The sequence below is a fragment of the Salvelinus fontinalis genome, chromosome 11 (assembly GCF_029448725.1).
Source record: "Salvelinus fontinalis isolate EN_2023a chromosome 11, ASM2944872v1, whole genome shotgun sequence".
In the NCBI taxonomy this organism is placed as follows: Eukaryota; Metazoa; Chordata; class Actinopteri; order Salmoniformes; family Salmonidae; genus Salvelinus; species Salvelinus fontinalis.
The window spans coordinates 24269900-24291643 of NC_074675.1; the positions used below are offsets into that span (position 1 = coordinate 24269900).

The 21744-nt window shown below is 40.7% G+C and overlaps 2 protein-coding genes across 3 annotated transcripts; one reads left to right on the top strand and one right to left on the bottom strand.

Annotated features, from left to right (window-relative positions):
- The first annotated feature begins 227 nt into the window (after nucleotides 1-227).
- LOC129865342 (aldo-keto reductase family 1 member B1-like) lies at nucleotides 228-12513 on the top strand. Of its 2 annotated transcripts, none has more exons than XM_055938050.1 (10): nucleotides 228-425; nucleotides 8916-9083; nucleotides 9308-9424; nucleotides 9719-9796; nucleotides 10047-10169; nucleotides 10866-10972; nucleotides 11254-11335; nucleotides 11455-11538; nucleotides 11643-11725; nucleotides 12203-12513. In XM_055938050.1, exons 1-10 carry the CDS (start codon nucleotides 360-362, stop codon nucleotides 12243-12245), a joined length of 951 nt encoding a protein of 316 aa, XP_055794025.1. In that variant the 5' UTR covers nucleotides 228-359; the 3' UTR covers nucleotides 12246-12513. The 2 variants fall into 2 exon arrangements, with proteins under 2 accessions (XP_055794025.1, XP_055794026.1); XM_055938051.1 differs by lacking the exon at nucleotides 228-425 and adding an exon at nucleotides 540-558.
- Nucleotides 12514-13057: 544 nt separating this feature from the next.
- On the bottom strand, nucleotides 13058-20412 carry LOC129865343 (aldo-keto reductase family 1 member B1-like). Its single transcript, XM_055938053.1, has 11 exons — nucleotides 20312-20412; nucleotides 18589-18758; nucleotides 18020-18187; nucleotides 17602-17718; nucleotides 17423-17500; nucleotides 17179-17301; nucleotides 16964-17070; nucleotides 16596-16677; nucleotides 15807-15890; nucleotides 13599-13681; nucleotides 13058-13511 (listed from the first exon to the last, which is right to left on the bottom strand). The coding sequence occupies exons 2-11, from the start codon at nucleotides 18652-18654 to the stop codon at nucleotides 13469-13471; spliced, it is 951 nt and encodes a 316-aa protein (XP_055794028.1). The 5' UTR covers nucleotides 18655-18758; nucleotides 20312-20412; the 3' UTR covers nucleotides 13058-13468.
- Nucleotides 20413-21744: the final 1332 nt, after the last annotated feature.

A 21744-nucleotide genomic window follows, 5' to 3' on the forward strand; every position in this document is an offset into this window, starting at 1 on the left:
GGGGGGGGCAGCAATGATTATTCAATTTGTGACAATACTATTAATAAACTATTTTGGTTCAGGATTTTGCTTTTATGAAGAAGTCATTCGTATTCTGTAAATATTTAAAATCCATCTGCAGGTTTATGTCAAAGTTGCCTGTATGATGCGACTCGTTATTAAAGAGAATGACGGTGGCACTGGGTGGCGCTGTTGTCCAAGATGTTTAGCAAAATAGAATTCCAGACATAAGCAATCTATCAACAATATGGGTTGGCTGCTATACCATTCGTAATTTGCGCTGCACTTAACGGTTGGACAAGCACTGTCTGCAATTGCAACAAAGTATCTAAAAGGTATATTTTGCAACAAAGAGGACGATGGCAACATCCGTGAAATTGAACACCGGTGCAGAAATGCCCATTCTCGGTCTCGGGACGTGGAAGGTTCGTTCTAAATTTAGCAAGTAATTCTTTTTACTTGTAGTTTGCCAAGAAAACTAGCTATGCTACTAGCTAGCGCCAACTTTTTGAGTTCTTGGTCTTTGAGCTATTTAGCTACTTTGGACGTTACAGAATGGTATGCATTTATTACAAATGAATACGTAACTTTCTCTCTTCCGTTATTAATGTAATTATAATATATTGTCAATTACTTTTCTCTCTAGCACGTTCTTGACAATAACATAACTGGGAGCCAGCTGTAATTCCATAAAATAAGCAATGTCATTTGTTCGATTAATATTGTCAAGATATTGTGAACTCTTACGTTTTTAGGAATGGGCAATGTTTGTGTAGTTTCAATAGTTTCTGTCACGGAGTTTTTCGTAGCTGTGGTCCTGTGATTTATGGTTGAAAGGCTGCACCCATTTCCTCAAATGCATCTATAAAAGTCACACATGCCTTTTGTTTAATATTTTGTGATCAAGTCTGTATACATTTGAATCCACAAGGTAGGGACCATACATTTGCAGGCTACTGAGTTCTTGTTATTATTGGACCATCCACCATTCCCTCTTCTTGGGCATGACACTACAAGCTTGGCACACCTGTATTTGGGGAGTTTCTCTCACTCTTCTCTGCAGATCCTCTCAAATTCTGTCAGGTTGTATGGGGAGTGTTGCTGCACAGCTATTTTCAGGTCTCTCCAGAGATGTTTGATCAGGTTCAAGTCTGGGCTCTGGCTGGGCCACTCCTGCGTTGTCTTGGCTGTGTGCTTAGGGTCGTTGTCCTGTTGGAAGGAGACCCTTCGCCCTTGTCTGAGGTCCTGAGCACTCTGGAGCAGATTTTCATCAAGAATCTCTAAGTACTTTTCTCCGCTCATCTTGCCCTCGATCCTGACTAGTCTCCCAGTCCCTGCCATTGAAAAACATCCCCACAGCATGATGCTGCCACCACCATGCTTCACTGTAGGGATGGTGCCAGATTCCCTCCAGATGTGACGCTTGGCATTCGGGATAAAAGAGATTAGACCAGAGAATCTTGTTTCTCATGGTCTGAGTCCTTTAGGTGTGTGCCTTTTGGCAAACTCCCAAGCGGGTTGTCATGTGCCTTTTATTGAGGAGTGGCTTCCGTCTGGCCACTCTACCATAAAGGCCTGCTTGGTGGAGTGCTGCAGAGATGGTTGTTCTTCTGGAAGGTTCTCCTATCTCCACAGAGGACAAAATCCTGTCTCGGAGCTCTACGGACAATTCCTTCAACCTCATGGCTCGGTTTTTGCTCTGACATGCACTGTCAACAGTGGGACCTTATATAGACAGGTGTGTGCCTTTTCAAAATGATGTTCAATCAATTGAATTCATCACATGTGAACTCCAAGTTGTAGAAACATCCTCAAGGATGGCCAATGAAACAGGATGCACCTGAGCTCAATTTCGAGTCTCATAGCAAATGGTTTGAATACTTATGTAAATAAGGTATTTCTGTTTTAGTTTGTTTTATCATTATGGGGTATTGTGTGTAGATTGATAAGGATTTTTTATTTATTTAATCCATTTTAGAATAAGGCTGTAACAAAATGTGGAAAAAGTCAAGGGGTTTGAATACTTTCCTGAATGGACTGTATATAGTATTTTCAGGAATAACATTTATAGATCATGGACTTTTGAACCCACCCTTCAGCTGCTCTCTCCCCATTCCACCTATTGTATCTCTGTAAACCACCCTCTTATGATTTGTCAGCCACTCCTGAACCTGTGACCAAAATCTGCAGAGCTGAGATGGTTATTTGCCCCATATACATAACATTATGTTGGTGGCAAGAATTTTGTATAATCATTTAATTTGAATCAAGCGTTGTTTTGTGTATCAGTTCATAAACCATGTGCCATGCAATAGGAACATCTCAAATCTCTTCCCAGCTATTTTGCAACCTGTATGGCACCGCTGTCAACATTTTGGTTTTCAAATTAAACTGTTATATTTGTCCATGTGTTTGACAGGGGGGAGGGGACCAGTAACTTTGATAATTTTTCATACTTTGGTCATCGTTCTTTGATCTGGTATCCTTCAAATATCATCCACTTACATGAAAAACATGATTTTTACTATTCATGACCTTTTAAGTATAACTCTTGTATGACTGAAGCTTTTATTGAGAGGTTTAATTCTTTAATATTGAATCCATTTTAGCCCCCCCAAACTCGTATTCATTATATAAATATAAGTAGGCAGCGTCATACTAAACTGATATGAAAGTGTGATTTTTCCATAAATAGACAGGTATTTACCTCTCCATGGTTGTAAGATGTCGTTTATTTTTGCTAACTTTCTAATGAAATTTGTTGTAGTGAGTTTGTTTATTTTTGTCTACTTCACCATCAGACTGGTAAACTACAGGTAAAGTTGTCTTTTAATGATCCAATCCAATAAGTTTTCATAATTAGGTTTTAGTCCAGAGAGGCTAGAGAATCAATCAATCAAATGTATTTGTAAGGCCCTTTTTACATCAGCCGATGTCACAAAGTGCTATACAGAAACCTAGCCTAAAACACCAAGCAATGCAGATGTAGAAGAAGCACGGTGGCTAGGAAAAACTCTCTAGAAAGGCAGGAACCTAGAGAGGAACCAGGCTCTGAGGGGTGGCCAGTCCTCTTCTGGCTGTGCTGGGTAGAGATTATAACAGTACATGGCCAAGATGTTAAAATCTTCATAGATGACCTGCAGGGTCAAGTAATAATCACAGTGGTTGTAGAGGGTGCAACAGGTCAGCACCTCAGGAGTAAATGTCAGTTGGCTTTTCATAGCCGAGCATTCAGAGGTTGAAATGGTAGGTGCAGTAGAGAGAGAGAGTTGAAAACGGCAGATCTGGGACAAGGTAGTACGTCTGGTGAACAGGTCAGGGTTCCATAGCCACAGGCAGAACAGTTGAAAGTGGAGCAGCAGCACGACCATGTGGACTAGACTAGAGAGTCATCAGGCCAGGTAGTCCTGAGGCATGGTCCCAGGGCTCAGGTCCTCTGAGAGGCAGAGAGAGAATTAGAGGGAGCATACTTAAATTCACACAGGACACCGGATAAGACAGAAGAAATACTCCAGATATAACAGACTGACCCTATCCCCCCGACACACAAACTATTGCAGCATTAATCATCTCGATCCTCAAGGAGACTGAAGAAATTGAACCTTGCTCAACTTTCTAGAGTTTTCCCCATTTAGTTAACACTATCAACGTTTCCCTTTTAGTGTGGGAATTGTGATCAAATCAACACAATTTGAGCTACTTTCACTGCAACATACTGAAACAAAACAAACTATGCAAGAGATGTTGTTGTAGGCAGAGCGCATCGGAGTAGGAATCTGTTGCATTGACAGGCACGACTCAGGCCGGACCGGAGCGCCAATTACTGAGTTATTAGCCCAGCTATAGCTAATTTGTAGTCAACAATAGGGAAGTGATTATTTCCTACAAGAGCACAAAACGTGTACATTTCTAGACATCTTTGATAAGCGAGTCAGGTAAAGAGTTTTTTTTGTCTTAAAGGGGCAGTGTTGTATTTTGAGACAGGATTGAATAAGCTAAGTAGCTAATAGGCAAAGGGTAGCATAATGTGTCTGATTCTCTGTAATAATGGGATGGGAATTATAATGAATTTTATTTTGTGAAGTGATTTCTTGCATCAAACAACACAGCAAAATGTTCAGTCACCTCCTTGTCTGAAGGACAAGTGGATAAACAGGTTTTAATGTCAAGCCCTGCATGTTTTTTCCAAAGTCATGGAATGTAGTCCTACATTGAACACCACACATTGGCTGCTACTGTAGGCTGAATGATAGAACAGCTATTTCCATTTCAAAATGTTATGTGATTAATTCTCTCCATAGTTTTTTATGGTAGGCCACCCTGGTAGGCCTACATTATGATCAAATAGCCTACTTGGCCGCTGTTAAAAAAGTAAATAAAAGCGGTTACAGCCTCAGTGTTCACAGTAAACACGCACCGGAAGTTGCACAGAAATTTCACAGGGTTCAAGTTTGCGCTCAGCAGACCTGAAATTTGCTCAGTGCCGACAAATATTAGAGGGAACATTGCAGTGCAGTGATCCAGATTGCGGACTTATCGGCGTACATTGACACGTATGTTTTTAAACTCTGGATTTTTAACTAGAGGTCGACCGATTATGATTTTTCAACGCCGATACCGATTATGATTTTTCAACGCCGATACCGATTATTGGAGGATCAAAAAAAGCCGATACCGATTAATCGGTCGATTTTAAAATATATATATTTAATCGCTTCACAAAAGCTGCGGCCTATGCTGAGCAAGGGGAACAACTACTCCAAGTCTCAGTGCGAGTGACGTTTGAAACGTTATTAGTGCGCACCCTGTTAACTAGCTAGCCATTTCACATCGGTTACACCAGCCTAATCTCGGTAAGTTGATAGGCTTGAAGTCATAAACAGCTTGAAGCATTGCGAAGAGCTGCTGACAAAACGCGCGAAAGTGCTGTTTGAATGAATGCTTACGAGCCTGCTGGTGCCTACCATCGCTCAGTCAGACTGCTCTATCAAATCATAGACTTAGTTATAACATAACACACAGAAATACAAGCCTTAGGTCATTAATATTGTCGAATCCGGAAACAATCATCTCGAAAACAAAATGTTTATTCTTTCAGTGAAATACGGAACCGTTACGTATTTTATCTAACGGGTGGCATCCATAAGTCTAAATATTCCAGTTACATTGCACAACCTTCAATGTTATGTCATAATTACATAAAGTTTGGGCAAATTAGTTCGCAACGAGCCAGGCAGCCCAAACTGTTGCATATACTCTGACTCTGCGTGCAATGAACGCAAGAGAAGTGACACAATTTCACCTGGTTAATATTGCCTGCTAACCTGAATTTATTTGAGCTAAATATGCAGGTTTTAAAATGTATATCTTTCTGTGTATTGATTTTAAGAAAGGCATTGATGTTTATGGTTAGGTACAGTCGTGCAACGATTGTGCTTTTTTCGCAAATGCGCTTTTGTTAAATCATCCCCCGTTTGGCGAAGTTGGCTGTCTTTGTTAGGAAGAAATAGTCTTCACACAGTTCGCAACGAGCCAGGCGGCCCAAACGCTGCATATACCCTGACTCTGTTGCAATAGAAGTGACACATTTTCCCTAGTTAAAAGAAATTCATGTTAGCAGGCAATATTAACTAAATATGCAGGTTTAAAAATATATACTTGTGTATTGATTTTAAGAAAGGCATTGATGTTTATGGTTAGGTACACGTTGGAGCAACGACAGTCCTTTTTCGCGATAAGCACCGCATCGATTATATGCAATGCAGGACATGCTAGATAAACTAGTAATATCATCGAACATGTGTAGTTAACTAGTGATTATGATTGATTGATTTGTTTTTATAAGGTAAATTTAATGCTAACTAGCAACTTACCTTGGCTTCTTAAGGCAGGCTCCTCGTGGAGTGCAATGTAAAGCAGGTGGTTAGAGCGTTGGACTAGTTAACCGTAAGGTTGCAAGATTGAATCCCCAAGCTGACAAGGTAAAAATCTGTCGTTCTGCCCCTGAACAAGGCAGTTAACCCACTGTTCCTAGGCCGTCATAGAAAATAAGAATGTGTTCTTAACTGACTTGCCTACGTAGTTAAATAAAGTTGTAAAAAAAAAGTTATGGAAACTTGAAATCGGCCCTAATTAATCCGCCATTCCGATTTAATCGGTCGACTTCTATTTTTAACCCCTTGATATTATTGTTGGATCTGATTTTAATAGCTAACATTTCGACGGCCATAACAAATAGATATGGAGACAATGGACAACTTTCTGAGAAGTAACCATTATTTACAATTTTACACTTGGGCTTACTATACATAACTTTTAGCCATTTGTATAAGAGATTCTCAAAAATGTAAATAGTCCAGGCATTTATATATAAGTTCTAGTCATACTTTATCAAAGGCCTTTTCAAAATTTGCTTTGAAGATCAGTGGTGTATTGTTTCAAGTAATTGACTTATTATCTTCAATGTATCGTCCATGTGAAAAAAAAACTGCCAAGATGAATAATATCCGATATCCTTTTTCATTGTATACGCTATGCATTTTGCTAGGATTTTTGCATCACAAAATTGAGTTGTGCCATCAACCCTGGAGTTTTTCCGGACTGAAAGGAATTCACTTTATCAAGAAGTTCCTCCTCTTTAATTTGTGCTTCACACAAGTCTTTAGGTACAGTTGTTCATTTTACGTTATTATAAGCAAAAAAGTCATTACAGTTAACATCATTCAGTGGAGATGGAGGAGACTGAAAATGCAAAAAAAATATGCTTAAAATATTTTGCTTCCTCTTTCAAAATATCATTCGGTGAATCATGGATGACTCCTTCATTTGGAATCCGTTTCTGTAAATTATTTTTGATAGCATTTCTATATTGAAAATTCTAAAATATTTTGTGCAATTTTCCATCCAGTTTTCTTAAATGTTTTGTACACTCGGTCTATTACAAAAATAAAGAACACCTGCTCTTTCCATTAGACTGACCAGGTGTATCCAGGTGAACGCTATCATCCCTTGTTGATGTCACTTGTTAAATCTACTTCAATCAGTGTAGATGAAGGGAAGGAGACCGGTTAAGGAAGGATTTTTAAGCCTTGAGACAATTGATACACGGATGGTGTATGTGTGCCATTCAGAGGGTGAATGGGCAAGACAAAGGATTTAAGTGCCTTTTGAATAGGGTATGGTAGTAGGTTCCAAGCACACCGGCTTGTCAAGAACTGCAATGCTGCTGTCTTTTTCACGCTCAACAGTTTCCCGTGTGAATCAAGAATGGTTGACCACACAAAGGACATTCAGACAACTTGACACAACTGTGGGAAGCATTGGTGTCAACATGGGCCAGCATCCCAGTGGAATGCTTTCGACACGTTGTAGAATCCATCCCCGACAAATTGAGGCTGTTCTGAGGTGCCCTCCCTTAACCCGGACGACACTTGGCCAATTGTGCGCCGCCCTATGGGACTCCCGGTCACGGCCGGGACTGTAGTGACGCCTCAAGCACTGCGATGCAGTGTCTTAGACCACTGCGCCACTCGGGAGACCCTTATGGTACCGTTTTTATTGCCATCCATCTGTGCTATTCCTTATGTTCCTTCGTTATTATTCTAATCTCTTTTGACCTAAATTGTTTTTGTTTTAAAGATGAGTATTGAATTGCATGGCCTCTGAAGACACATTTGAAAGTATCTCATACAATAAGGTGATCTACTGTACCAATGTTATGCAAGAAAAAGTCAGTTATAAATTATTCTGTCTTGATTAAAAACAGCTTGTCATCCAGTAGGCTTGGATTAGAATATAAATTCGGTAAGTTATGTGGATGGTGGTCCGATCGCATTCTGTCTACGATCAACACTTTTTCAACTTTTGGTGCCAGCGAGAAGGACACAAAGTAGTCAAGACGACTAGATTAATTAAGCCTCATCCATGTATACCTCAGTAGGTCAAGGTTTTTAAGCCTCCGTATATCGACTAGTTCTAATGTGTCCATAATAGTTGTGATCTCCTTAAGTGCACGAGGGTGTGATTTCCTTTACGGCCCATTGAAGTTACTTTAAAACTGTGTTATCTCCCACCATAATAGGATCTTTTGTTGCTTGTGAGATCGATAGATTGTTATAAATATTTTCTAAGAAGTGTGGATCATGATTATTTGGACCTTATAGATTAATGAGCCAGATCTTTTTATCGTCCAATAGCACATTTAAAAGGATCCACCTTTCCTTGTGGATCTGTTTAGACTGTTTGTACATTCGGATCAAAATGATTTGTTAGTTAATATCATCACCCCTTTTGAGTTTCTTTGCCCATGACAGAAATATTTCTTCCTCCCTGTCCCTTTTCCACACAACCTCCATCTGTAGTTGTAGAATGAGTTTCCTGTAAACAATAGATATTATATTCATTCTCTTTTAGCCAGGTAAAGACTGATAATGCTTTTTTTTTTTAATCTGCTAAGCCATTACAATTACAGCTAACTATACTTATTTCACCATTTACTGTAATGAGATACACATTTCATTTATACTTACCATAATATATGCCTGTAAACTTTACTACCAAAAAGTACCATGATGATCAAGCTGCTTGACACCCTGAATTTATCCATACTTACTAATACTACCAGAATCAATGCCTGACATCTATCCATGTAGCTGTATCATACTATATGCACTGCTAAACATACTGTAGCTGCAACTGACTACGTAGATCTCCAGTTATCTTTCCAATATCCCTCCTGGGAATGCCTCCCCCATCGGAGAAGGGGATGTTGTCCCTGATGATGTCATACCACCTCCGCACCTTTAGCGTCCTAAGCACACCTTCAACCGCCGATTGGCTACTAAAGATCTCGCTAATGTTGTAGTTGAAACATTTGAAAGAATGAATCATTCTGTTTCCTGCTCCCTCTGTACCAGTCCCCTCCAGGTAAAGTAACTGATGCGGTGAAAGCGGCCATAGCTGCAGGTTACAAGCACATCGATGGGGCCTTCATCTACCAGAACGAGACCGAGGTGGGAGAAGGCATTCATGCCATGGTCAAGGAGGGGGTGGTGAAGAGAGAGCAGCTGTTTGTGGTCAGCAAGGTGAGATACAATGTCACTGCAGGACAGTTATCTCTGGTCTCAAGTTTGTAACTGACATTGCAGTGAGAAGTTGAATCACTCTTTAATATGCTACTTAAAATAACAAACTTGATATCAAGGCTATATGATTGAAGTGATCAGATCTTGGCTAGTGAATCTGTGGTTTAGATTGAATTGAGGAAATTGGTTCGAAGTTACGCAACTCAAGCTTGCTCTCTTTTCAGCTGTGGTGCACATTCCATGGGAAGTCTATGGTGAAAGAAGGCTGTCAGAAGACTCTCAGTGATCTCAAACTGGACTACCTGGATCTTTACCTGATACACTGGCCCATGGGCTTTCAGGTGAGACTAATACCATTTAAACACTATCTCACTTGTAGCTTTTTTGCTCAAGGAGGTTCCATCATTGGTTTATGACGGGGTTTATTCAAATCCAAGCCTGGAGGTATGGGAGTGCTGCTGTTCTACCTGATCATGTCTCAGATCTAAATCAGTCCCTGATAAGAGAGGAAGAATGAGAATCAGCAGTAGAACTGGCTTCAAGGTCCACATTTGAATACCCCTGGTTTATGGTGTTGTAAGAGGAGTGTCTTGTGACTTTTTTATAATTGTTTTACTACTATCGTTGTTGCGCAGCCTGGAGAAGCACTCTTCCCTACGGACAGCAATGGAAATAATATCGATGATGGGTCCAAATTCCTGGAGACATGGGAGGTGAGCCAGTGCGAGACGACGCGTCCTCTAAGACACTGTACAGTTCTCTTCAATTGAATATCACTTAAACTGGGTTATATTCATTAGACACCAAACGGACTGAAACAGGGACTACCTGGTCCAATAAGAAATGCACATGTTTGTTTTCTGTTGTGTGCCCTAATGAATACAACCCTGAGTTTATTGTAATCTATCACAAATTGGGGATGCCGTATTGACCTGTGTCTGATCTGATGTTGTCCTGTACTAGGGTATGGAAGAGCTGGTGGATGCTGGTCTGGTCAAGGCTATCGGTGTCTCCAACTTTAACAAAGACCAGATTGAATCCATCCTAAACAAGCCAGGACTCAAGTATAAACCTGCCAACAACCAGGTACTGATGTTCATTACTGAATGAGTGTTTACGGGTAGGGATAGTCACTCAAAAAGCTCACAAGCCTGGGATCAACACAATACATTGTGAAGCACACAATGCTGATCCTATATTCTTAATTGTATATTGTATCCCTCAACCTTCTTCTAAATGGGACTTTTCAGGACACTGAGCACCCAACGCTTGTTTTAAACCCTCCCTCAAAGGGCAGAGGCCTCATTGTCAATATCCCTGCCCCATTGTCTTATTCACAGTGACAGCTCGGTCAGATAAAGGCCAGTTTAGTGCCTTATAGTCAGCCTCTTTCCCTGAGGCAAGGCAGCAATGCTTTGGTGACCTTATATTCCTGCTGTTTTCCAGGCATATCTATCCCAATAGACATCTTGATTAATGGGTACATATCAATCTGATTATTTGAGTGGACAGACCCTCTTGTGCTTTCTATTGTCACCATACTGAACAACTTCCCAGGCTTCCTAAATAAACAGCAAAACTTTATGGGGTGTATTTTGACAGTAATACACAATGGGTCTTAATTAAAATAAATGTTATTTATTTGCAATCCACCGTATAATTTAATTATGTATGTTTATCAACGTAAAATACCACTCCACTAATTCTCTAATGCTACAATACATCCCATGTATAAGAACTGCATGTGAAGTGAATAACCTCACAAATGATTTATGCCGCCAGGTTGAATGCCACCCTTATCTGAACCAGGAGAAGTTGATCAACTACTGTCACTCTAAGGGCATCTCTGTGACAGCCTACAGCCCTCTGGGTTCCCCAGACAGACCATGGTGAGTGTATATACTTCAACTAATAATACCTAAGAGATATACTCTTGAGTATACAAAACATTAAGAACCCCTGCTCTTTCCATGACATAGACTGACCAGGTGAAAGCTATGATCCCTTATTGATGTCACTTGTTAAATCCAATATTGCAACTTAATATAAGGAATGTGTTCCTTTATGCTTGGTATAGTCGGTGTACATTCACCTAGTACATGAATTCTGAACATACAAAGCCATTTACAGTTCTCCCTGTGAAAAGATTGTAACACTGTGTCAATAACAGGGCCAAACCAGAGGACCCTTCTCTGCTGGATGATCCCAACATCAAGGCCATCGCTGAGAAGCACAAGAAGACCTCTGCCCAGGTACTGTACTCTAAAACCCTTTTCACACTATCGAGCCAACCCGAACCACACTGATATTTTCTTTAACCTGGGATCATATTTACATGTCCGCTTTCCTCTCTCCGTCATCCTCACTTCAGGTCCTGATCCGCTTCCATATTCAACGGAACACGATTGTGATTCCCAAGTCTATCACCCCCACACGTATCCAGGAGAATTTCAAGGTATTCTCTCCCATAAATTCTCAATTTATTTGAAGAGGTGTGTCATCTGATTTTAGTTCACACATGTAGCTTTGGGGTCATTTTTGTCTTTTTGAAACATGCAGGTGTTTGACTTTGTGTTGAGCGATGAGGAAATGAAGACCATCCTGGGCTTCAACAGGAACTGGAGAGTCTGCCCAATGACAGGGTGAGACTCTACTTGGTTTAGTTAGACCCATGTACTGTATTTTACAGTGTACACACTCTGCAGAGGCTCAAACTGTTTAAATAAGTATTATGATGTCCCTCCGAATTTCAGTCAAATCGTCATTTTAATGTGATGATGACAGCTATATTTATTACGGTGTTACTTTTCTTTGAATGTAAATAGACTTGGTGTACTCCCTGACGAAGGCTATGCGTCGGAGTTTTTAAACTTTGTTTCCATTGAGCATGCAAATAAGGCATTTTAATTAATTATATGACGAGTGCCTTGGTCCTCCTTTCTTTTTGATGACCAATTTATCCCTTTTACCAAAGAGCACCTTCTGTCTACCAAAATCGACTATTTTGTACCTTAGCAGCACTTTCCTCCTTTTTCTACATAGTGTTTATTTGATTTTTGAACATGTGAACAATTGTATAAGTCTCTCTGAATCGTGCTTTGTTTTTCTTTGTCACCCAGGACCATGAAGCACAAGGACTACCCCTTCAATGCTGAATTTTAAGGAAACAAAGTTACATCTGGTGTTGTGGCTTGCTTGAGATGTCTGGGCTCGTTTTGATTCATTCTTATTTCTCCCTTTAAGACGGTGTGCATAAATGGCCATCCTTGATTTAGTATCTGTGTGTTGCAGTATTGTATTTCTCATGACATATATTGTTGCCTTCTAGCCTAATACACAATAGTAATTATTTTTCAACAATCATGGAAACATAATTTGACATGATCGATATTAGTGAAGTATAAATAAATAAAAAGCTTGAGTTCGGTTACTGGTTTGGTAGGAAATCTGAAGCCTTGGATCTGCTAACGCACAATAGGGTTTGTGGCTTCTCACATGACCCAGTTTGTGTCTCTTTCAATTTGAGTCTAATGGTCTCTCAGACTTTTTCATCAATGAGCCTCCACATTTAAAGGCCATATAAGATGGGTATGTCTTACTGAAGTTACATAAATATCACAGTGGTACATGGACATTGTATGTGATGTACAGTATTACATAACACATCAGTTTTGTTTTTAAAAATGGCCAAAGGGTGAAACATTGGCATATAGACTTAGCTTATCCTAATAGTGCATTAAGATATTTTGTTGAACACTCCTTCACTCAAATGCCTAGTCATAGGAGCCCTTTGGCCTAGAATGAATCATCCTGCCTTACAGGATGATAAAGCACTAGTCAGACTTAGACCCGTGTGAGACTGTTGTGAAATTCCCAGTTCCCTTTGAACAGTTTTTTATATAATAGCTTTCTTTGCTTCAATATTGTGTACTGTGTTCTCATATTATACATGCAGATAAGGACATATTAATATATCAAGGTAGTCAGGTAGCAATTTATATTTCAGGATTAGAATCAAAATGTAGAAATACATAAAGAAATGATGGAATGAGTCACATTTTAGTGTGTAAGTTGTCAACGTTAACATAGTGGTTGAGATATCTAAAGAGCACTGTCTAAGGAATTATGAATATAATTTCATATTACAACAAGGAGCACAGGGACACCGTGCTTTCAAAGGCACTTTCCAACATGTAAGTAAACGTACAACTATCCAACATGTTTAAACTCTGAACAAGTAAAGGCAACAATATTTGGCACTTACTACATTACACATTCTGTTCGCCTCATGAACAAGGTCACAATAGTGCTTGAATCTATATACAACTACTGGACTTCTCGCTGTATGTCCCCAGTGTAGGAATGTGGGTGTCCACTCGGAGGTTTCAGTATTCTGCATGCAGAGGGAAGTCTTTGTGCTTGTTGCCCCTGCAGTGAGGAGGAGGGTACGTCAGGGAAGAACAGGTAAAGAGGAAAGTGGGGTTGAAGTCAGCATCTAGACACTCTGGAACTCACCATTCCATAGCGAATCCTCTCCAGTTCCTGTTGAAACTCAGGATGACTTTCATGTCTAAGTCATTCAGCTCGAAGTCAAACACCTGTTTGAAGGCGACAAAATAACAATGTAGACATGCAAAGGAACCATTGGCTTGAAACCAAAAGATTGTGGGTTCAAATCACACACTCCTTTTGTGTACAATTCGGCCACTGTCAAATATATGAAGAGGTAAAAGTGTGAAGGTCTCCGTGGCTTCCAGGTTAAATCCTGCCTTGCATGTAGGTTCAAAACTCTATATCATATACACAGTGTACAAAACGTTAGGAATACCTGCTCTTTCCATGACAGACTGACCAGGTGAAAGCTATGATCCCTTACTGATGTCACTTTGTCTTGCCCATTAGGAGGGTGAATGGGAAAGTCAATATTTAAGTGCCTTTGAACGGGGTATGGTAGTAGGTGCCAGGCACACCAGTTTGAGTATGTCAAGAACTGCAATGCTGCTGGGGTTTTCACGCTCAACAGTTTCCTGTGTGTATCAAATTGTCCACTACCCAGGTGCATCCTGTTTCCATTGATCATCCTTGAGATGTTTCTACAACTTGATTGTAGTCCACCTGTGGAAAATTCAATTGATTGGACGTGATTTTGGAAAGGCGCAGACCTGTCTATATAAGGTCCCACAGTTGACCGTGCATGTCAGAGCAAAAACAAAGCCATGAGGTCGAAGGAATTGTCCGTAGAGTTCCGAGACAAGATTGTGTCGAGGCACAGAGGGTACCAAAACATTTCTGCAGCATTGAAGGTCCCCAAGAACACAGTGGCCTTCATCGTTTATAAATGGAAGAAGTTTGGAACCACCAAGACTCTTCCTAGAGCTATCCGCCCCCAGTCAAACTTAGCAATCGCAGGAGAAGGGCCTTGGTCAGGGAGGTGACCAAGAACCTGATGGTCACTCTGACAGAGCTTCAGAGTTACTCTGTGGAGATGGTTGTCCTTCTGGAAGGTTCTCCCATCTCTGCAGCACTCCACCAATCAGTACTCAAACCATGAGAAACCAGATTCTCTGTTCTGATGAAACCAAGATTGAAATCTGTCCTGAATGCCAAGCTTCACATCTGGAGGTGACCAAGAACTAGATGGTCACTGACAGAGCTTCATGTCTGGAGGAAACCTGGCACCATCCCTACGATGAAGCAGTGGTGGCAGCATCATGCTGTGGGGATGTTTTCAGTGACAGGGACTGGGAGACTAGTCAGGATCGAGGGGAAAGATTAACAGAGCAAAGTACAGAGAGATCCTTGATGAAAACCTGCTCCAGAGCGCTCATGACCTCAGACTGGGACAAATGTTCACCTTCCAACAGGACAACGACCCTAAGCACACATCCAAGACAACTCAGGAGTGGCTTCAGGACAAGTGTCTGAATGTCCTTGAGTGGCCCAGCCAGAGCCCGGACTTAACCCCGATCTAACATCTCTGGAGAGACCTGAAAATAGCTGTACAGCGACGCTCCCCATCCAACCCGACAGAGCTTGAGGATCTGCAGAAAAGAATGTGAGAAACTCCCCAAATACAGGTGTGCAAAGCTTGTAGTGTCATACCCAAGAAGAGTCGAGGCTGTAATTGCTGCCAAAACTGCTTCAACAAAGTACAGAGTAAAAGGTCTGAATAGTTATGTAAATGTGATACTTCAGTTTGTTTTTATGCCAAAAAATGTACAAACCAGTTTTTGCTTTGTCATGAGGTATTGTGTAGATTGAGGGAAAAAACTATAATACATTTTAGAATAAGGCTGTAATGTAACAATGAGGATAGAGTGAAGAGGTCTGAATACTTTCCGAATGGACACATTTTTTTATATAGGCACATAAAGAAAATATAGATGTGCCGACTTTTTCCAGGAGCTTTTCTCCATAATTGCTGCTTTATACAGGAGGGGACACCAGGTATATAAAACCATGAGTTCTCACAGCCTTCCAACTATCCCAGAGAGTCAACGCAATCACATTCAGGAGCTGAGCCTGGGATGGAACCTACAACCCCGTACATCAGAGGTAAGATTCTTACCAGAGCCAATGGCTCTTCCACTCTTAGAACACTGCTCTTTGTATATTTGACATTGAAAGCTGTAGAAAACAGACAGGATATGAACCTCTAGGAGGCAGGGATTTAACCTCTGACCGACTCAACTCCATCTACAGTTATAATTGTCAAAAAAGTACCTGAAAATTTTCCTTGATCCGGGAGGGCGTAGCCGACTTAGGAATGACGATCACATTCCTCTGGATTTGAAAGCGGATAAGGACCTGTGGAGAGGATAAGAACAGGGATTGGTCACTTGATTGACCCTAGACCAAGACTCCTTGTATCCAGACAAAGAATGTAACTGTTACCATGTGAGCGTTGGACCCACGCCCGATGACAGTTTCAAAACAATGATTCTGAATGTTAGAGACTTGTCTTGGAAAACACTAGCCAAACCCTTGACAATTGATTGTCCCCATTCTAACCCCTAGCCATCTTCTTTAAACGCTACACATGGGACCCATATCCAATTTCAGGCTAATTATTGTATATAAATCTATCAGCATATATAACTGTACTGTAACATTATTTGGAGTGATCAGCTGCGTTAACCTCAACTTGAATGGACTTTTGTTGAAAATGTAGAATTTCACAAATCATGACCGGAGTAAGTATGGTTGAGAACATGGGTTGGTTATACCCTTTGTATTCCCTATAGCTAGGGCACTGGGTTTGGTGCAATCATGTGACATGCCTGGATGTTAACTTTTTTATTTTATTTTTTAAATGTAAGCTTTTTCATCAGTGTCCCCTTTTTGTCAGACGGTCCAGCACCATCCTCAGACAATTGCTTTCATTTTTGGTGTAATTTTATATTTCTGGATAAGGCTTAAAATACCGGATCAAATTTTGCTACAGTATGTCACTAAAGGCAGAATTAGGAGAACGTTCACTGTTTGTAGAGGTTATTGATGCTTCTCTCATACCTGTGCTGTAGTCTTATTGTGCTTATCAGCGATGGCCTTTAACTTTGGGTCCTCAAGCAGAGACGGCTCACCAGGTTTCGCCCTGTTGAAAATGTCATTTATTTTAGTCTTCCTTATGTTGACATGAAGTCAAACGCACATCTTTTTTAATGGTGGGTGGGTCCTGAAAAACATCTGTAAGTAGGTAAAGGGTAGGGTCCGACAATGCACACACACATTGAAACGTTGTCAATAACCAATTAAATACAATGCCTGTTTTGGATCATTTCAGTGTACAGGTCAATTGTACTTCATTCTATAACCTTCCTTTTAATCCAAAGTGACTATACACATTAGATCACAATTTTTATAAGATATTCCTATCTCACCATGGTCTGTCTGGGGAGCCCAGAGGGCTGTAGGCTGTCACTGAGATGCCTTTAGAGTGACAGTAGTTGATCAGCTTCTCCTGGTTCAGATAAGGGTGGCATTCAATCTGAAGGGACAAAGATGAGGCGTTGGTAATACAGAGATGGGGGCAATAATGCCTTGCTTAACTGTATTGACTTGTTTTGTCTGTCTTGATCACCAAAGACTACAGTACCTGGTTGTTGGCAGGTTTGTACTTGAGTCCTGGCTTGTTTAGGATGGATTCAATCTGGTCTTTGTTAAAGTTGGACACACCGATAGCCTTGACCAGTCCAGCATCCACCAGCTCCTCCATAGCCTGTTCAATAGGTCAAGATCAAGCTCAGTAAACTGTCAAATGTCTTGTAGTATAATCCTGTTTGCTGGTGTTGGGGGATGTTTGTTTTGGAATACAGTATACCATTTTTTGTTTTCCTTACCTCCCATGTGTCCAGGAAGTTGCTTTCACCTGCGACTATTTGTCCGTCTTCACCAGTAGGAAATAGATTCTCTCCAGGCTGCAATGGCAAACAAACTAGTTACAGGACAATAGTCCTCTCACTCTTAACCAGGGATAGTTTGAAAGCTGAGTCATTTTCGTGACAGACACACACAGTACCTGAAAGCACATAGGGAAGTGTATTAGGTAGAGGTCCAGGTAGTCTAGTTTGAGGTCACTCAGAGTCTTCTGACAGGCTCCCTTCACCATAGACTTCTGCTGGAGAGTACACCACAGCTATTTGGGAGAAACCGTCATATTAGACTGCTGCGGCGCATACATTTAAATACAATTTAAATGTCAATACTAGCCTATGGACAACTTTTTGAAGTGTCATGGTGATGTGTGGCAGTTGAGTAAGGGAGCACCCAGAACAAATGACAGTACTCGCATGACATTGGTCACCATACAGAGCATGTGATGACATGCCTTAAGCCCGTATGGAGCTCTTTGTCTGCCTGGCTTCTAGGGGGAAATCATAGTGGCTCCATGACAAAATCTATAAACTTGACTAACGCGTGTAACCTTACTTACTAACCTTACTGACGACGAAAAGCTCCTCTCTCTTCACCACCCCCTGGCCAATCATGGTGTGAATGCCAACCCCCACCTCGTCCTCGTTCTGGTAACAGTAGGCTCCGTCTATGTGTCTGTAGCCTGCAGAGATGGCTGCTTTCACTGCATCCGCTACCTTGCCTGCTTCTGCCTGCACACGGATTCAGAGGGCCTATTCTGGTAACCTCACACTTGACTTGAGCCTCTGTCAGAAAGGCTACATAATACTGTAGAAATACTAATCAGGACAGATTTGATTATACTGTATAATATAATCATCGTTAAGACAGCCTATGTTAGGTCAAAAAGTCAAGTATAGGCTAACCCCCGATTTCAAGTGTGACAGTGAAACATAAGTGCAAAAATAAGATGCTTCATCTTGGTCATCATAGTTCATTAAAACTCTCAGGATATATGGCAAATGAGAAGACTCATATTTTAACATGAACATACCGGTAGTTGCCAAAAGAAAGAAGAAGTTAACTGCCAGTTCAAGTATAAATGCTATCCATGCAAGATGCCTAGAAGAAACTAAATTACGCTTTATCTTACCCTCCATGTCCCCAAGCCCACGATAGGCATGTTGGCCCCGGTGTTGAGAGTCACAGTGGGTGTCATCTTTAAAGATCTGCTGTAGTATCAATCCTAGGATTCTGGGTTGTGAGAGGATCCCTGTATTCAGAGTGGAAGGAATCACTATTCTCAGTGCAGCACACGAACAGCTGAAACACAGATGTGAAGAGGGTTATGGGGTTTATGTAGAGGGAGAGCATCTGGGTTTGATTGGTTACGCCTGCCTCCCGCCCCCTACAGCTAAAGCAGCGAATGGGGCCAGGAAAGGGCGAGTGAAGGAGTAGCTGAATGAATCAGCATGTATGAGTGCGTGCGCAGAGGGTTTGCTTGTCACAATGACAAAGAACACATTGCTTGTTTTAAATAATTCAGGAAGTGATGCAGCATGCATTTCATGCTAATGTCGATTGAGTTGAAGAACATATGATAACAATGTCGAATATACAGCTTTTTTTTGTTGTTGATCAGTATTTGTAGTATGTCTAGAGCCAAATCATCTTCCTCGAAAAAGGTAATAACCTGTTCACTAGTGTTTAAATACAATATTGGAGTGATTTTTGACCTTGCAATGACTGTGATTAAAAAGGACAAGTCATGGGGATTTCAACAGTCAGTGACTCAAGCTGTAATGCTTGAGTCACTGACTGTTGAAATCAGCATCCCGTGCATACATTTTTGTACGAAGGTGTGACTAGCATAAAATGTATAAGGGTGGCCTTGTATAAAAAATAGATGAAATTAAACACAACAGACCCAAACCCACAGACCTCATATTTTACGCAGATCTGCAACACAAGCCTCAAAAGCATAGCTAGTTTACTAGATTTGAAACCACACGCTATCTAGGTTAGGCATAAAATGTTAGCAGTGTGGTTAAGGTTAGGTTTAAAATCACATTTTAAGAAGATAAATTGTAGAAATGGGCAGGCTTTATGACTGACTGTGGTAACTAGTGATGGCTATGAAGAGCCTGTCTAGAAGTCTCTGGAGCCACAAACTAGCTAGCGAGCTAGTATCTGCAGTGCCCACGTTGTTTTATGCACGTTTATCCGAACTTGAGAAAAGTGGAAATCTACAAACAAAGGATGAAAAGCTGAGATTGAACAGTAAATAATTATATGGACTAATCTTGTGATATGGGTTCAAGCCAGGCTATTCTGCCCTTGAGTTGCGTTCCCATGCGAAACTAGACCGATAGCTAACAACGAAGTCTTCAATAAAACTCCCAATGCTGACTTTTCTTGAATGAATATATTGAAAACGTTTATGTTGTGAAACTGCAAAATACAGAAAATAATATACTTTAGTATTCAATTCACACCGACATACTGTAGCTGTACATTATGCATTTGAAGTTGCATGAATACAAAGCAAGTGCTAAAGTACCATGCATCTGGCATGATGCCAAACCATATAGCTAATTGTTACTCATTTGGTTATTGGCAACTCCTTTAATGACTCTAATCATGTACAACTATCTCTGTAGAATAACAAAGCATATTACACTAGAAACAGTAACAAAACTACAGTATTGTATATTTTACAATTCGTTTGCATGAAGCACGAGCAATGTAATACAGCTGACGGCATACATGAAAGGCATTGCAATTTGTGTGAGTAGATGCAACCAACCAACATTATGTAAGCAACTCTATCAATAACAAGATTATCATCACTAGCTAAATGCTTGACTCAAACTTACAAACAAATATTTTCCGAAGCTGAAGCGTGACAAGAAATAACAACACTTTTTAGCTGCTTCTACGCTTGTAGAACGAATTCTCTACTTCCTGTTTGCGTACAATCTTAAGTACCAGAAAGCTCCACTAGGGGGCGAATAACACCATGGATCCATTTTAACCATTGTAATAAAATAATCTGTTACCTTCTAACAGGTTTGCAGCACACAGGCATATAGACTTTAGCTACCCAGACAGCAAGAAGGATGCACGCCAGATCCACGCCTGGACCTATTGCAACATCTGGTCCGGATCCGTGAAGCGGGCCAATACCGGCGTGGATCTGGATGCCAGATCTAAAACGGAGTTTGGCCAGAACCAGCTTTTTCCCTGATTATGACTCGCTACTAATGATGAGGTGTTCTAATTTTCTTACTTTAAATACAGTATGTTGAGCAAACCATAACATTATCCTAGCATAATTCTCATCATAACTGCCATTTTTAATAGCTTTAACACAAATACATTTTCAAACACACATACCCAAAGTATTGCAGTAGTTATTGGTGATTCTGTAAAAGCATAGTGTATAGAAAATACTTAACCAAGGTAATCTACTGACTCAGATACTAAAATAAAACATGAAAAAACATTTTGATTTAAAAATGTCTTCAAATGTGTGTGCAAAGTGGTGTAATTGTTATACTTTTAAAGATATCAACCAGAAAGATTTTCAATAAGTTTACTGAATTAAAAACAAACGCAACATGCAACAATTTCAAATATTTGACTGAGCTACAGTTCATATTGGGGAAAATTAATTAGGCTCTAACCTATGGATTTCACTAGGAATACAGACTTGCATCTGTTGGTCACAGGTGCCTTCAAGAAACGGTAGGGGTGTGGATCAGAAAACCAGTCAGTATCTGGTGTGACCACCATTTTACTCATGCAGCGCAACACATCTTCACGTAGAGTTGATCAGGCTGTTGATTGCGGAATGTTGTGCCACTTCTCTTCAATGGCTGTGCAAAGTTGCTGGACCATTGGCGGAAACTGGAACACGCTGAAGTACATGTTGATCCAGCGCATTCCAAACATGCTCAATGGGTGACATGTCTGGTGAGTGCAGGCCAAGAACTGGGACATTTTCAGCTTCCAGAAAATGTGTACAGATCCTTGCAACATGGGGCCTTGCATTATCATGCTGAAACATGAGGTGATGGCAGCGGATGAATGACATGACAATGGGCCTCAGGATCTTGTTACGGTATCTCTGTGCATTTTATCGATGGCAATTTGAATGCAATTGTTTGTTGTCCGTAGCTTATACCATAACGCCACTGCCACCATAGGGCACTCTGTTTACAACGTTAACATCGGCAAACCGCTCGCCCGCACGATCCCATACACATGGTCTGCGTCATGCTGTTTAATCAGCTTCTTGATATGCCAC